Here is an 18,555-nt window from a genome sequence, read left to right on the forward strand (position 1 = left end):
TATATAATTTTGACTATTCCAAAGTTTAGAATAAAAGGTAGTAGGTATCTGGTATACCTATATAATTGGTAAAGCATAAAAAATTATGTCGTTATATTATAAATTATAATACTTACCAATAATAATACTTTATTATGTTTGTCTACTTTTATATTTTCCCGATGTGACATATTATAGACTACATACCTATTATAGTGTTTCAAATTTTTGATCAGATTATTGTTAGTCATCTGCAGAGATCTGTCAGCAGATCGACTAACTGCTAAGTATTTGTTAATAACATACTTTAATACATATAACGTTTATAGAAGGCTCCTAGCCCTAGGTTATTGTTTCAAAGGCAGATGAAAAATATTAAAAATCCAGACACAATTTTTTTTTTTATACGGAAAAATTACGAAAATTAGGAAATCATTTTGAGTTGAGAATTCATAAAAATTTTTCTTTTTAAATTTAAGATTTGAAAATTTAATACAAGATTACTCATAAGTTTGTCTTCTTTAAAAAAAAACAAATTTCTACAACATATGCGGAAATCCATTAAAATTTCATGGGGGCTAACATTTTTAACATCAATGTGGGGCTTTTATCCCACACAACTAAAAAACTGTATATTTCTGGCATTTCGGCATTTCCAACTACCTCCGTCGTAATCTGGTAATTATTAGAAATTGTGTCGCATAATAGAGTTATATTATAGTTATTACGTTTATTCATTTTTGACCAAAATAATGATTTAATTTTAATATTATATATGTATACATATTAATTTATTATATAAGATTATTATATCTCAATATCTAATATAGTCTACTCTACTATCGAAACGTGTACATAGGTGGTAAGTACTAGGTACATCCAAAGAATAATCAATTTTAGTTTTAATAAATAGGTAGATACCTACATACATACCATTATTTAAAATTAAATTGAATTTTTTTGTACGAGTATGTTAAACTTACTTGACTTTTTTATTTGATAGGAACATGTTATTATTATTTTCTTGATGAGTAAAATGTTTTTTTTTAGATTCTGAGCGAAGCGATGAATGTATTGATTTTATAATGATGTGTGTTTTTTTTATTTTTTTTTTTATTTTTGTGTCTGTCATCACATTAAAAATGCTTGAATTTTCTTCAACAGTAACTTTTCTGATAGGAAAGTGAATCTAATTGATACTTTGGGGGGTCGAAAGCGAACATTTCCCAGTAGTTTTCAAAAGCGACGTGAAAAACAAAAAAAAAATTAAGGAAAAACGGGAATTTTTACGCAAAATCTGTTTTCGATAAAATCGATTTTGGTTTTTGGTGCAACTCTTAAACAAATGATCGTAGGGACATGAAATTTTGACTGAATGTTTATAATTGCATTTCCTAGACACCATAACATTTTCCAAATATTTTGACTTATTTTGAGCTGTTTACGGACATTTTCAGTTTCCATTTTTTTTAGTTTTTTTTTCTATAAATATCAATAAAATTTTATTTGTTGGTTAAAAAAGCTTGAAAATTTAATAGAAGGCTCCTAGATTATTGTATCAAAGGCAGATGAAAAAAATTAAAAATCCTTAGTCACAGTTTTTATTTATAAGCATTTAAAGTTCAAATATTGACAAAATACCGAAAAAACACGAAAATTAGCAAATTATTTTGTGTTGAGAATTCATAAAAATTTTTCTTTTTAAATCTAAGATTTGAAAATGTAATACAAGATTCCTCATAAGTTTGTCTACCTTTATCAAAAAAAAAAATGTCTACAAGAAAGTCAAATTAAATTTTTATGAGCGTTTGAAATTCATATGTTTACAACATTTGATATTCACTCGATTTCTCATGTAACGATTTTCTTATTTTGTTAGCTTGAAAATTTCACGAATGTTTATATTAGTATTTTTTATACACGATAAAATTTATAAAATAATTTGACTCTTTTTGAGCAGTTTACGGACATTGTCAGTTTTCAATTTTTTTAGTTTTTTTTCCTATAAATATCAATAAAATTTTATTTGTTGGGTAAAAAAGCGTAAAAATTTAATGCAAGGCTCCTGATATAATGTTATGATAGCAGTTGAAAAATATTAAAAATACATAGGCACACATTTTTTTATAAGCATTTAAAGTTCGAATTTTGACAAAATTTATCAAATTTAAAATTTAATAATTATTTTGTAGTTAAAAATTTATAAAATGTTTAACTTTTATAGCTAAGGATTGAAAATTGAAAATAAGGTTCTACGTAAATAGGTTATTTATAAATTACTTTATCCACAATAATATCATCAAATATACTTGGTAATATCATAGGCTGACTGACCGTTTTCGCTCAGAATCGTTTTTCTTATACAATGGTATTATATCATTGAATTCAAATTTAACGCCATCCATTAAAGTGACACACTTGTCACCTACTGTACAGCAGAGCGACATTCACTTACCCACCTTTTATCAATGCTTTTTTCGGAGTTCGGCTGGTTTGGCCATTTGTATAGCTTCAGAGGAACCTTGAAAGTAAGATAATATATAATATATTTTTTAAAAGTAGATATATTATATATAATTATTTATTGTTTGCTCATTACAAAACATTGGAACAATAAAAGGTTTGTATTATTAATTAAAAAAAAATACCTACCAATCATGGTAATAACATTTAGTGAAACTATTTTAGTGTACATTACCAAATACCCAAGATCGGGAAAGTTATATAAAGAATCTATCTTCTTCTATCCATATATCGATTTATTTATCTATCTATTTATCTTCTTTATAGATATTGCCAAATACCTACGTATTTGACATTTAGGATTACAAAAGCTCGCGGATAAAAACAATTCTAGCAAGTGATGATTAACTATAAAATTATTAAATATATATGGGTAGATATTAGGACGGTAGGTACATTAATACGGTTAAAATGTTTTTGAAAGATATACAGAAAACATAATTTGATGAAACATCCTCCTCATCTGTGGAAAGCTTTTAATTTAAAAATAATAATAATTCTTATTAGAGAAATGGCCGACATGGGTTTCTGAGTAATTAAAAATATGAATCGTAAGGGCATTGCGCTCTACTGAACGGTAAGGAGAAGGCCAGTTGTGATCGTACGCTACCACCAGATAGCGCAGTGCTAGAGAGCTGTCTCCGCGGCTATGGACAGCATTTGGCTAGCTCGTTCTAACTTGTTATTACTGGTGCCGATCTGCTATGTATATATAAAACGAAAATTACTCAATTCGTTGTGAGACGCTCGCGGTAGTCGGCGTCAGACCAGCCGTACGGCAGACCTCTAGCTCTTTAGCTAGTTTAGTGTTCGAGATATGCATATGCAAAATTCCCATTACTATGATTTCATACTATAATTGCTTCACTGTGCACTAAGTGGTTCCTCACGGGCCGCGCACCGGAGCAGTCTTAACGTCCGACTAACTGCACTACCGTCTCACCCAAATTTTTTTTGATATAAGACTAATTTTTTTCACTCGCCAGCGGTGAAAAACATAATCAAGTCATGATATAAATGTATAATAATTGTAGTCGATGTTATTGTTTATCTCATTTCGATAATATTTATGACGTAGGTAGTAGGTATATAGGGACACATTTTCTTAAACATGTTATGAAGATATCATGTTTTTGAATGTTTATTTGTATTTATTAAATAAATGTATCATAATATTAAGAATACTTTTTGTTGAAGTACACTGATATACAGAAGCTAAAGGTTTATAATAATAAGACCGAATATATATATATATATAGGTACCTATATATAATATTATATAAAATGTATTAACCTATTACCTATATTATATTGTAATACATTTTTCTGCTTTTCCATTGCGTAATATGTTTAATTTTATAAGTGCAAGTCATAATATACCTAGTCACCGAATGTTCATGTTTTTCTATGTTTGTGTTGTGTTACGCTGGCACACTTGCAAAAGCTGACACAGCCTTCAGTCATTTTTCCACAATTTATGATGCATAATATTTATACCTATTGCATTTTAAACCTTGAACTGGACAGGTGATCGAGTATCATATATCTAGTCAGTAGTCACGTAGTCACATTGAGTATATTTTTTTTTCATGTTATGAGTAATTTTTTATTTTTAATTTATTAGAATATATTAACGCCGAACGGCTATTAAAAATACAATGACTAATATAATATGATAAGCTTGATACATAAATAGTGGAACATTAATAAATATAACATAATATTATAACAATAGTAAATGTAGGGTGTAGACAAAAGTACAAAACTCTACAAGCAAATCAAATTAAATTTTTATGAGCGTTTGAAGTTCATATTTTTACAAGATTGTATATTCACTCGATTTCTCATGTAGCAATTTTCTTATTTTATTGTAATTCAAAAACGAATAACTGTAGATACATGAAAACTTCACTGAATGTTTATATTAGCATTTCCTATACACGATAAAATTTTGAAACGTATGACTGTAGATACTTTAAAATTACACTGAATGTTTTTATTAGCATTTTTTTCTATACACGATAAAATTTTGAAAATAATTTGACTCTTTTTGAGCTGTTTACGGACATTGTCAGTTCTCAATTTTTTTAGTTTTTTTTTCTATAAATATCAATAAAATTGTATTTGTTGTGTAAAAAAGAATGAAAATTTGATGCAAGGCTCCTGATATATTGTTAGAATAGCAGTTACGGTCAATACATTATTAGTATAATTAGCACATTATCTCAATTACCAATAAATAAAATGTATGATAGTAACTTGGTTTGCATACCGTTATTTTAATTTTAGTTAACCAACATCCTTCTTATACTGTACGTTGTTAATGTTATACAGTGTTTGCTGGCATTATGAATAAATGCTTTTATTGGTTCAGCCCTATAATGGCCTGCCACTCTAAATCACAAAATAATTTTAATTCTTTATTTTTGTAAAAAATTAAATATGTATTTTTAAATTTTATTTAATATAATCTTACTATTTTTACTATGTAAACCAATCTCTATTAGATTTTTAGATTCTGAGCGAAGCGATGAATGTATTGATTTTACAATGATGTGTTTTTTTTTATTTTTTTTTTGTGTCTGTCATCACCTTTTAGGACAGTAAAAGTACTTGGATTTTCTTCAACAGTAACTTTTCTGATAGGAAAGTGAATCTAGTTGGTGCTTTAAGGATCAAAAGTAAAAATTTCTCAGTAGTTTTCAAACGCGACGTGAAAAACAAAAGAAAAATTAAGGAAAAACGGCAATTTTTACGCAAAATTTGTTTTTGAGAAAATTGATTTTGGTTTTTGGTGCAACTCTAAAACAAATGACCGTAGGTACATGAAATGTTGACTGAATGTTTATAATTGCATTGGTTGGGTAAAAAAGCGTGAAAATTTAATATAAGGCTCCTGATATATCGTTCTAATAGCAGTTGAAAAATATTAAAAATACATTGGCACAATTTTATTTGATAAGCATTTAAAGTTCAAATTTTGACAAAATTTATAATTTAATAATTATTTTGTAACTATAAATTTATAAAATGTTCAACTTTTATAGATAAGAATTGAAAATTTAAAACAAGATTCCACATAAATATGTTATATATAAATTACTTTATTCACAATAATATCATCAATTAATATACTTTGTAATATCACAGGCTGACTGACCGTTTTCACTCAGAATCGTTTTTCTTATACAATTATATTATATCATTGAATTCAAATTTAACACCATCCATGACAGTGACCCACTTGTAACCTACTACACAGCAGAGAGACATCCTCTTACCCACCTTTTTTAAATTGAAATGCAATATTACAAACATGTTCTTTTACCGGAACAGCTAGTTATATATATAAAGATATATATATATATTTAGATATGCTACAGTATAATCTATTAATCTAGTACAGTGCTTCTTAATTTTTTTTATCAAGAGGCTCTCTAAATTTAATGTAAAACTGCCAAGGCCCCCTTAATCAAAATTATTAATGGTTTTTTCTAAATTAGGTATATACTAAAATAACATGTATTATTTCATACAAATGAATTATTAAAATGTATAGTAAATTAATGTTTTAATACACTTTTGAAAAATATTAATAATATAGTATTAAAATTTAACTCTTTAAAATTTTTTCACTAACGCTTAAAGTCCAAAGAAAATAAGAACTGAACTAGGATAACCATATAAATCTATGAATCATTTAGCATATAGATATGTTTCAATCCCTAGGATCTCGGTTAATATATAATAATATATAGGTAATAGCATTGATTTTATAATATACTATAAATATATTATAAAATCAATGGTGACAGGAACAACCAAGTAATAAATGCTTATAAAAATGTATTAAAAATATATGCATTTTGGTAGCACATAGGTAATATGAATACTAGTATTAACCTCAATGGAATGAATGAACTGTATTTAAAATCAATATATTAAGTAATAATTAATAATTATTATTTGTTAATTATAACACTTTGAAAGCATTATGTATGGTAATTTAGTGAATTAACTCTTACATTTTACATATATTATATTATTTTTGTAACAGGAAATTTAAACATGACAGTATTTAATAATATTAATAAATATATAAAAAAAAAAAAGTAGTTTAGCGCATTTCGGTGGTGGATGTTTGTCCATCGTCCCTTCAGGCCTTGGACAGGATAGTGTAATTTTACTGTATTCAATTTGAATGCAATGATTGCATTCGATAAAAAACGATTCTGAGCGGACGAGGAATCTTTTTTATTTAATTTTATTTGTTTCTATGGTGATAAATTAAGCTTTTAAGACAGCTTAAGAACGATTTATAAAAATAGAAATTTACATAATTATGATTATAATTTATAATTAGGAAATATCATAAAAATGAAAAAAAATATAAAATAAAATAAAAAGGTCATAAATTGCTCAAATGTTTTGAAAATTGTACTATGTATGGATAATATAAGTAAACAATTAATATTAATATTATAAAATCGTGAAATTGTACGTTTTTTCTCCTTTAACCGCTTTTATTTCGAGTAGCGTTTCGAAAATCGAAAAATGACCTCTCTAAAGTACCAGCTCAAGAACATTACCTAAACAGGAGGTTCTAAAAGGAAAAATTTGAATACTTGCATACAAATAATTTAAATGTCACTTACATAATATAACATTTTGAAATTTATTCCTGAAATCATAATCAATTTTCTATGGATTTAATATACAATAATGTTCAATTATCGGCCTCCAAGGGACATATAGCTCTCCCGGTAGTGACGACTGTCTGTAGTAGATTTTTCAATCAAGTTTTCAAACAAGTGACGACACCTTATCAATACACCTTGGGGTCCAGAGTGACGACACCAGCTTATCAATACACCTTGAAATTAATATAAACTGGAAACGACATGGTAACGACTGGAAATGACCTGGTCGTCGGTGGTCATGACCACCACGATTTAAGATAGTACTATCATAAACCGTGGTCATGACTTATTCTGTTGACAACGTACCACGCGACTTGGTCGTTGATCGTTATTCGTTATTATTCATCGGTCACGCTGTTCATGTTGTCTGCCGGATCTTCGCGACGCCATATACACCTGCGCATGTACACATTGTGCGAACTCCATTGGTGCTGCTGACTTGAACACCGACGGGCGACGGCCATTAATCAGTCATCTGGATTACCATTTACCTGTTCCGCTGCTCGTCTGCACCGATCCGCCAACATGTCCAACGGTAAGAAAAGTCCTCGTTCTGGATACATTAAGACGTTATTATGTGAACAGTGGTTGTTTTGAGGGGAACGATCGTTGCTTGCCGCCCTGGTCCTGGGGCCTGAGTTGATTATTTCTATTTCCATAGGTATGTGAGTATCATGCAATAAGATCCAGTGGTGTATTGGTAAATAAATATACGCACCTAAAACTTAAAAATAGTTGAATATACCTCAAAAAATGTTCTCGCTCCGCTCAAAAAATCATTATAATATATAGTATTTAATACAGAGACGTATTATTTACGATTTAGGCGCCCTTTTTTCCCTCTAAAAAAAAAACCATGAAACTCCTAGCGCGTGGCGCCCTCTGCCTCCCCTAAATACGACTCTGATTTAATAATCTTTTATTACAAACACTTACTCTTCATGTGTATATTATGTATCAAGTATCAGTATCTAATGTTTTAATATTTTTTTAATTTAGGCAATTCATAAATATCATAAAGAATACAACATTTTAGTATCAAACTCAAAAAAAATTGTACAGTAAAATTATGGACTATATTAATAAAATAATAAACAACTTTAGATAATATACAGTATTTATTAGTCTAAGTAGTATATATATACCATTCCTGGCGCAGTAACTTTTATAACAGTAAAAGATCACAAAGAAAACAATGTGTAAAAAGATCAGAAAATCGAAATGCAATAATAATTGAAATATTTTTTGCAAAACTTATGAAATGCAAAATCCCCAAAATATTTTTCGCAAAACTTATGTTATAAATAATTAAAAATCAAAATGCAAAATCCCCCGATATATTTTTCACAAAATTTATATTATTAATAATTTAAAAATTGAAATGCAATATTTCTTAAAATATTTTTCAAAATACTTATGTTATAAAGACACAGAAAAAGTACAGCAATCTCAAATGATAAACCAGGGGGGGTGTTTTGGACCCCTCTAGTCCAAATGAAAAATACAGCATTTTAACATGTAAACGAATCAGGTTTATATTATCTTGTCTTAATCCTTCAAGAATATTTTTTCTCAAAACTTATGTTAATAATAATTAAAATCAAAATGCAAAAACCCCCCAAAATATTTTTCTAATCTTTTTGATTTTGATTTCTAAATAGTGTATTGAGATGGTTTACAAAATCATTTCTATCTATATTTGTTTTATAATGTCCCCAAGCTAATGTTTCAATACCATTTTCTAAAATAAATCTTTTATCATCATAAACACTTAAAGCTTTTTTGTTTTGTTTTACAGTAAAAACATCATGTTTCTTAGTTCTAAATAAAATTTGTTTAACATATTTTGGTTCTTTTGTTAGTAAACAATTTTCAAAATCAATAAAACATATTTTATTTTCCACAACATTTCTTTTAACACCTTTGGCTTTTTTAATTTCTTTTTCACTATTTAAGATTCTATGTGAATATAATTTGGATCTTAAACCTATAAATTCAGTCATAATTTTTCCATTTAACTCGTCTTTAAACTTGCCTAAGACTTTTTTAATAACTAAAGGTAAACCATAAATATTATCTTTTGAATAATCTGAAGTGTCAAAATAATCATCAATTAATGATCTATTTTTATTATTTGTCTTTTTATTTATATCCTGGTAGAAATCATCAGTTTTTATTTCTAATATTAGTGAGTCTGTATCTGTATATAACAATCTAACTCTATTTCCATATTTTTTCTTTATTATATTATAATAAAAATCATACATTAACAATTTAGATAAATCTAAAACACACATTCCTATATATATTGGTTGTTTGAAAGATATTTGACATCTTTTCAAATGGACTGCAGCTAAATTCTCTGTAACAATTGTTTAAAAATTGCTAACATTGAAGATGCTTGTTTGTTCTTATCGTCAATCGACTGGTATTCAACATTCCAATTACATAATGTGGACGCTGCGTTTAATACTTTTTATGATGCCCTGCACAAATCGGTTCTTGATTTTGTTCCTAAATGTACATTTACTGATTCTAATTTTCCCCCGTGGTTTGATAAGGGACTTAAAAATATCTTATACTTAAAAAAGAAGGCGCATATTAAATTTAAGGCATCTTCTATTGCTCACGACTATAGGGAATTTTCTTTGCTTCGTGCTCGGTTTAAATATGAGTCAAAAAAGTGTTTACGTAATTATGTCTCACGTATAGAATCGTCTTTAATTAGAAACCCTGCTGGTTACTGGAAGTTTGTTAAAAATAAAAAGTCTTTTAGTACGATTACTAAGGTGGTCTCCTATAGTGAATCAACCTCAGCTAATGAGCAGGATGCGGCTAATTTGTTTTCTTTGTACTTTTCTTCCGTTTTCTTGTTAGGAATCAAGTCATTTGAGTTACCTAACAATGTAAATTTTACTGTTGATGATGTTTATAAGAAGTTATCTAATCTACATGGTAATTGGACTACTGGTCCAGATGGCTTATCCGGTGAATACTTATGTCAACTGAAAAATGTTATAGCTTTCCCCCTCTGGACTCATTTTAAGCGTTCGCTTGACGAAGGAATCTTTCCTTCTATGTTAAAGTTCAGCTCAGTCACTCCTGTACATAAATCTGGTGAACTGTCCAATGTATCAAACTATCGTCCAATCTCCATCCAATCACATATCTCCAAAATTTTTGAATCCCTAGTCATGCAATGTTGAATACCATCGATCAATAGAATACTTATGGAGGAACGGCATGGCTTTCGCCCTGGTCGTTCCTCCATTACCTGTAATTTAGTCTTTAGTAATTATGTATACCGATTGTTCGCTCAGAAATCACAGGTAGATGTTATTTACATTGATTTCAATAAGGCATTTGATTCAGTTAATCACAATGCCCTAGTTCAGGTCCTGAAAGCATCTGGATTTGGTGAATTTCTCTTGTCCTGGCTTTCATCTTACCTTTCTTTCCGCTATCAATGGGTTAAACTGTTTGGAGTGAGGTCTAATGTTTATCTAGCAACATCTGGTGTCCCACAAGGTGGACACCTATCTCCGCTCCTTTTCTCTTTATTTATCAATAGTGTGTCAAGTGTTCTATCCAATAGTCGTATTTTGTGTTTTGCAGATGATATTAAACTCTTCTCCTGTGTATCCTCCTTAGATGACTGTATGTTGTTACAGATTGATTTTGATCGGTTCACCGAATGGTTCAATACTCTAGGCTTATCCCTTAATGTTTCTAAGTGTAAGACCATGACTTATACTAGAATCCGGTCCCCTGTCAAATATGCATATCATCTTGGGCCAACTGCTATCGCATGCTCTAATGGCAGTGTTACTGATCTTGGGTTTATTCTTACTAGTAATCTCGATCCGAGTCCACACATTGAACATATCTGTTGCAAGGCTTTTAAAACCTTGGGATTTGTACTGGGACTATGTAGAGACTTTCGGTTAGGCTTATCCTTCAAGGTACTTCATTGTACTCTTGTACGCCCTATTTTAGAATAAAATGCTGTGCCATTATTTGGAATCCTCACGACAACAATGACTGTCAGGCTAGAAAGGGTTCAACGACAATTCATGAAGTATGCTGGATTTTGTTTGAATATCCCCTGTGAACCTCATAACTACGAACCAGTTGCTACTCAGCTAGGACTGGTTTCCCTGAGCGTAGGCGGTTGGCGGACTTCAATTTTTTAAAAAAACTTATTAGATGGAATTATTGACTCTCCTGAATTGCTTTCCTTAATCTGTTTTCGTGTTCCTCAACGTCCTTCCCGATCTGTTGCTCCCTTTTATGTCCCTTTCGCCTCCACAAACTATCTAAAAAATGAACCGATTTCACGTATGATGAGTAATGCCAATGTTGACCCTTCGTGTCTACTTACTTTATAGCTGTTTTGTTTAATTATATACTTCTTATCTTAAGTTATATAACTGTATTAATGTCTATGAATGTAATGTGTAATTGTGTTAAAGGGTTTTATCTCGTATATTTAATAATAAATAAATAAATAATAATAAAAATCATACATTAAAAATTTAGATAAATCTAAAACACACATTCCTATATATATTGGTTGTTTGAAAGATATTTGACATCTTTTCATATGGACTGCAGCTAAATTCTCTGTAAAAATTGTTCTTTTCTCAAAATTTGGTTTTGCAATTAAGTTTTCTAGTTGTAATGCATTATTACATAATCTTAAATCAAGATGATTTCTTACATTCATCATGGTACTTCCATAAACACTATTGTTCATTAATTTGAAATAATCTTTTTCAAACTCATTCTTAGCTTCTGATCTGAGATTAGTATTAAAATAAATATACACTTTTAACCAAGGAGATTGACTAAATTCTAACACTATGAATTTTCTCTATTTTTAAACCTAAATTAATATATAATTTTAGTGTTTCATAATGTATTATATATTTTTTTCCTATCATACAAAGTTGTTAATAATTTTGGGAATTGTTTGTCATCAAAATGTCTTTCTAGTGCTAAAGGGAAATCTGAAAGTAGATCATGAAGTTCTTTAGGGTAAGATAAATCGACTTCTAAAATATAACCTTTAGGTGATTTTTCAGAAATATTCATTACATCAAAATCATTCAGATTATCAACCCATTTGAAATCTCCAGTAGGTAAATATTTACTCATTGGCCAACCATAAAGATTATTTGCATCCAAGTATTGTAAAAATATTGATTCATCCTTTTTTTTAAATTTATCCCCCATATATTTATTATTTGCTTTTGAATATCTTTGACTAAATTGGGATAAACCACCTCTGATTCCATTTTCAAACATCAACATTTGATCGACATCTGTTAATAAATCTAATTTTACTTTTGTCATTCTTAACATGCAATCCCACGAAAATCCTGGTGTTGTGTAATACCACATAGGATCTAATTTATAGTTTTTTAAAGAAATGTCTCTAAAATTTTCTACTATATCTATTAACAATAATGCATCAATCTTATAATATGGACTAGTGAATTCACAAAGATTTTTTATATTTTTAATTTGGACTAAAGGGGTCTTAAACGCCCTCCCCCCCTGGTTTATCATTTGAGATTGCTGTACTTTTTCTGTGTCTTTATAACAAGACAGATTATCTTGAAAATATTCTTGAAGGATGTAATGGGTTAACCATTAAGTAAACTTTGACTTTATTCTAGAATATTCCTTAACCGAATGTTAAATATATGATTGAAATGATGTATTTTTCATTTGGACTAGAGGGGTCCAAAACGCCCCTCCCCTGGTTTATCATTTGAGATTGCTGTACTTTTTCTGTGTCTTTATAACATAAGTTTTTTCAAGACAGATTATCTTGGGGGGGGTTTTTGCATTTCAATTTTAATTATTAATAACATAAGTTTTGCGAAAAATATTTTGGGGGATTTTCAACGCGTACTGCTGTTTACCTGTGCCGTTTAGTGCTATGTTATAACTTATAATTGTGTAGTATTTGGGCGTGTTGTTTTTAAAATGGAAAATATATTTAATAATCGTTTAAATAATATTTTAGATCTTAAAAAACCTAACCGTACATATTTAAGTAAACTTAAATATGATGAACTTATAGTACATTTAAAAGAATTAAAATTGAAAAAAACCAAAATTCCAAATGATTATAAATTGATTAAGAAGTATGATACAATGCGAGTGTGTAATGTGGAAAAACTTGTTGTAATAAATGAAGGTAACCAAATTAAATATTACGTGCATAACGAAGAACTTTTTAATATCCTCCATGAAACTCATTTATTAATCGGGCACGGAGGTCGTAGTAGAATAGAACACGAGTTAAATATTAAATATAAAAATATAACAAGGGAGGCAATTATGTTATACTTGAACTTATGTGAATCATGTCAAAAAAAAGGAAGTACAATTAAAAAAGGCTTAGTAGTCAAACCTATTATATCAAAAGAAATGAATTCAAGGTGTCAAATAGATTTAATTGACATGCAGGCCCAGCCTGATGGTAATTTTAAGTTTATTTTAGTCTATCAAGACCATTTAACTAAATTTGTAAACTTGCGTCCTTTATCTAATAAACATGCTGAGGAAGTTGCTTATGTTTTACTGGATATATTTACAACTTTTGGTGCTCCAGCTATATTGCAAAGCGATAATGGTAGAGCATTTTCAAACAAGATAGTAGAAGAATTATGTAGTATGTGGAAAGATTTGAAACTAGTACATGGTAAGCCTCGCCATTTGGAATTTTATGCAACTAAATGCCATAATGGTAATACTTGTAAAAATAAATAATTTCAATATTCAATAAAAATTAATATAAATAAAATATTCTCAATTTTATTTGGTAATCAAATCTCTTAAAAAAATATTAAATAAAATTATATAAGTCATTAATATATGTATTTTGTTCACTTGGCACCTGCAGTTCTGGTCATTGTATACATTGTCTGGTTTATGTGAATAATTATCTACATGGCTTGAATAATACGGACATTGTAAACTTTGTCCGGTCAGTATTTACAATGACAATTTATCCAGTGGTGTATTGGTACGGGTACGCGGGTATACGCCGTATACCCATCAGAAGATTTTCGATTTTCGGCGTATACCCAATGTAAAATCTTATTTTACGGGTATACGCTTCCAAAATAACCAGAAAACCAAATGAGATTTAAAATTTATTTAATAGTTCATATAGGAAAAAAACGTTATTCGTATTAATACATGTATGTATTAATGAATTATTTATCAATTGAAGTAGGTATTGAATATAAGTTATATAACAATATGCGTTGTGTTTAATGTATTTTAAGACTTTAAGTTCAGTTTAGTAAACCCAATATTGAATTCAAAAAATCTTTGTGGTAAATTCTATAGATTGTACCTAAAATAATAATGTTATTATTATTTTAATTTTTTTGACATTCGAGTTGATTTTGTTTTATTTTCTATTGTTACATTTTACAAAAATTAATAAAATAATGTTAAAAACTATGTACTAATTGAACTGCAATAACGTTATATAATATATACGATGATATAATTTGATCGTTTAGGTTACATACATATTTTATTGGTGCGTCGTGCGTATACCCATAAATATATTTACCAATACACCACTGAATTTATCCACTTGGACAGTAACATATATACTACTAGTCTATATGATCAATTTATTTATGTAAATATCATATCAAAATTCAAATATTTTAACACATCATTTTAAACAATTGACTATTGTCCATAAACTTATTTTATAGGCATCTGTATTTTTTTCTTTCTTTTTAGTGATTTTTGTTCTAGTGTCATCTGCTGATCTGTGTTGAACTAACCAACTTTTAACATAGGACTCTGGGTTCCATAAATTAAGTGGGGGTCCATTTATATGGTGGAATTTACATATACCCATTTCAGGTAAGAAAATAAAACTGGCGGAGTTTACATTAGACCTTTTAACTACCTTTTTATCTAACCGGTATTCTGGCCCATTTATATTTATCAACATCAAATTAGAAATACCTATTAGTCATAAATCATAATATTTCTATGACTAATATTATACATAATATGTAGACCTTAGATCAGTGCAAATTAAATTTAAAACACTGAAACCACGTTCACATTCAGCAGTTGAGCAAGGAAAAGTTTTAATGCAGTTATTCAACTCTGGAAATACATCTTGACTTGACACAAACTACAAAGTAATTGATAATATTGGTACCTAGTTATATAAAACTAACAGAAATATAATATAAAACTAATAGCACAGAATATAACAATATAGCTAATAGTTCGATTTGATCATTTGGTTGGACAATAACACAATAAATAAACAATTATTATATTTTCGCCATTATTATATTGTTTGAAATTACACGTACGTATATATTATATTATCGATAGTACCTACGACTTTTTAATTATTATAATATCCATACACGGCACACCTTGACCGGTATAAAATCATGGATAATATACGATATCTTATATTATTATCTATGTATAAAATTCGGTGTATACACGATATAGCAATGGTTTACAATCAGTTTTTTGAAATCTTAGTGCACAGTCAGGAACCGCTGATATACATTAATTGTATACGCCCTCGGCAGTTACCAATCGTCTTCGCAAGAACCCGAAGTCGGGTGAAATATAATCGAACTTGATGCAGATACGAGGCTAGTTTGGGACGGGTTACGTTGTCATAGCATAAATATATTAAGACGACGTTGCACCCGCATGTACACGTACGGCACAGCAAAAACGTTTTGGCGCGGGAAAAAACCGACGAGGTTACAGTCATAACTAAGAATCGACATTTTCACCACATAAAAAAGAGAACTTTGGCCGTGCGATATCGTTTTTATTTTTTGATATCGATAATACGAAAAAAGTCCTTACTGTTTTTAAATCCATTATTATTTGTTTTTTTTTCAAACTTTGATAACTTGTTTTGAAGTTCCGATATCGAAAAAATTAAAACGACATTGCATAGCCAAAGTTCTCCCTTTTTATGTGGCGAAGATTTCGTTTCTTAGTTATGACTGTAGCTTTCTTGGTTCTCTCTCGCGCAAAACAGTTTTTTCTATGTTTTACATTTGTAAGACGGAGAGAACACATATATGGGTAATACGTCCTCTTTATTGTATATTAGTATTATTATTTTTAACCATCGTTTGGTGATAATATGACTGATTAATTGGAAACGTCCGTATACCCATATGAGGTTAGTCCGGGATCTAATATTAAGACTAATTTTTTTAAAGTTATACGCATAAATCCAAAAATAGGGATCCGGGTATACCCTCCAATACCAGTAGCGTAGACATGATTTCCGAAAGGGTGGGGGATAAAAAAAACCGACAGGAAGGGAAAATTGGAAAATCCCCCACCCTTTCAAAACTTTTTACTAAGGTATAAAAAATCCAATGGGAGATGGTCTGACCCCCATGCCCCCCTCCACTTGTCTACGCCACTGTTAATATCTAATTTGTGGCAATTATATTAATAATAGTAAATATTATAATAGTTTTGAAATAATGAAGTATAACGAGAATAAAAGTATGATTGGAGTATTGGACAGTCTTCAGCAAGAGGATGATGTAGTTGAAATTTATCTAACAATAATTTTCACCCAAAATCCCTTGTTTCAAATAATTTAAAATTCACGCACCGAGATAGCCTCTTAGCCAGATTGACCGTCATGTACTAGTCAACTCAGAACTAACCTGGGGGAATATACAATAAATCACACTTTTTTGAGTAATTATTTTTCTGCATTTCGTTAGGTTAGGGCCAAAAATCATAATCAAAACCAAACTAATTGTTACCTACCTCAGACTTCACAGTTTGTGTATGATTGATACCATAGACACAATTGTGTATTTATCTAGTACCTAGTCTAGTATCTACAATACGTTATTAAATATAAAATAATGTAATTTATAAATTGTATTAAATCTTTGTATCTAGAATGGTACCTATGTTGAATATAAAAAAGAACAATGTATCCTGGGAGCATCTCTATATTTCACTAAGTAGATATTCGTGGTTAATGGTTATATAAAATCGGAAAATTATTATTGTGATCTAAAATTGTGACATGAAGGAGCTCTTTATGGTTTCCGCTTACATTTTTAATGTTAGTTATAATATGCATATTAATTATGACTTTCAGTTAGGTATATTTTATAATTTATGATAAAATACTTTTTCACTTCTTAATTTCTTTGTGGACATTTAATATTTAACAATTAAAAAGCACGAGGAGCCTCGTTAGATTTAAGATGGGGTATATAGTATAATATACTACATACCTAAGTAGTGACTGTGTAAAATCACTTCACAGACTTACCATAACTTATAATTCTAATAGAAATATTCGATCCTATACGTAACGTTTTTAATGCTTTTATTTCATATCTATATAACTGATAATATTTTGTATACCTTTTTTAAATTTTATACCTATTACTTGAGCACTGGTGTATGATACAAGTCAATGCATGTCTTACAAGTTACAACAATTTCAATGATGGTTGCAATTGTCAAGTCTAATTCTGGATCTAGTCTCATTATAGTAATAAAAAATATTATATTCAGTTTAGTTACAAAAAATGTACTTAAATTCTTATAGTTATGTTATTTTAAAAAGTATTATTAATTTGTGTTGGAAATGTTTGGTGTGTTCCCGACTTTATATTTGTGGTGTGAAACTATTAAATCAGAGAAAGTGTATAATAAGAGATGGTTTTAATAAAAAATGTATTATACATTTATAAGTACTTTGTATATTAAATATTAAAATTTGAATTCAACCAAAATATTTATAAGAGTAGATATTTAACATTACCTGTATCAAAAAAATATTCACATACATTATATTTTTCAGGTACAAATTCAAAAGAGTATGAAATTGAAAAAATTCTCTTCCATGAGAAAATATATAACAAAATACAATACTTTGTTAAATGGAAAAACTGCGACCTTAATCAAAATACATGGGAACCCGAAGAGAATTTGATAAACTGTCCTGACATTCTGAACGATTACAAGACTAAAAATAATTTGTTAAAAATCAAAAGATGATACATCCCAATTAATATTGTTTTTTATATTTTATGACAGTTAAAAATAATGTATTACATTATACCAACATTTACTGTATTTAAAGTTACTGCTAATTATATTATTTACCATTACATTTTAAAATAAATATTAAATAAAATGTATTGTATAATTTTGTACTGAATATATATTTTCATTTTAAGAAGTGGTAGGGGAGGGGGCGTTAAAAAATATTTTGCTTCTCAGGAGGGCTGCAGTTTTAAAAAGGTTGAGACACACTGATTACTTGTTTAAA

The 18,555-nt window shown here is 28.8% G+C and overlaps 1 protein-coding gene across 1 annotated transcript; it reads left to right on the top strand.

The window, feature by feature from the left end:
- The first annotated feature begins 13,367 nt into the window (after positions 1 to 13,367).
- Positions 13,368 to 13,985, top strand: LOC132940626 (KRAB-A domain-containing protein 2-like). The gene has a single exon (XM_061008343.1). The coding sequence runs from the start codon at positions 13,368 to 13,370 to the stop codon at positions 13,983 to 13,985; it is 618 nt and encodes a 205-aa protein (XP_060864326.1).
- The last annotated feature ends 4,570 nt before the right edge of the window (positions 13,986 to 18,555 follow it).

Source organism: Metopolophium dirhodum, chromosome 3 (assembly GCF_019925205.1).
Source record: "Metopolophium dirhodum isolate CAU chromosome 3, ASM1992520v1, whole genome shotgun sequence".
NCBI classification, from domain to species: Eukaryota; Metazoa; Arthropoda; class Insecta; order Hemiptera; family Aphididae; genus Metopolophium; species Metopolophium dirhodum.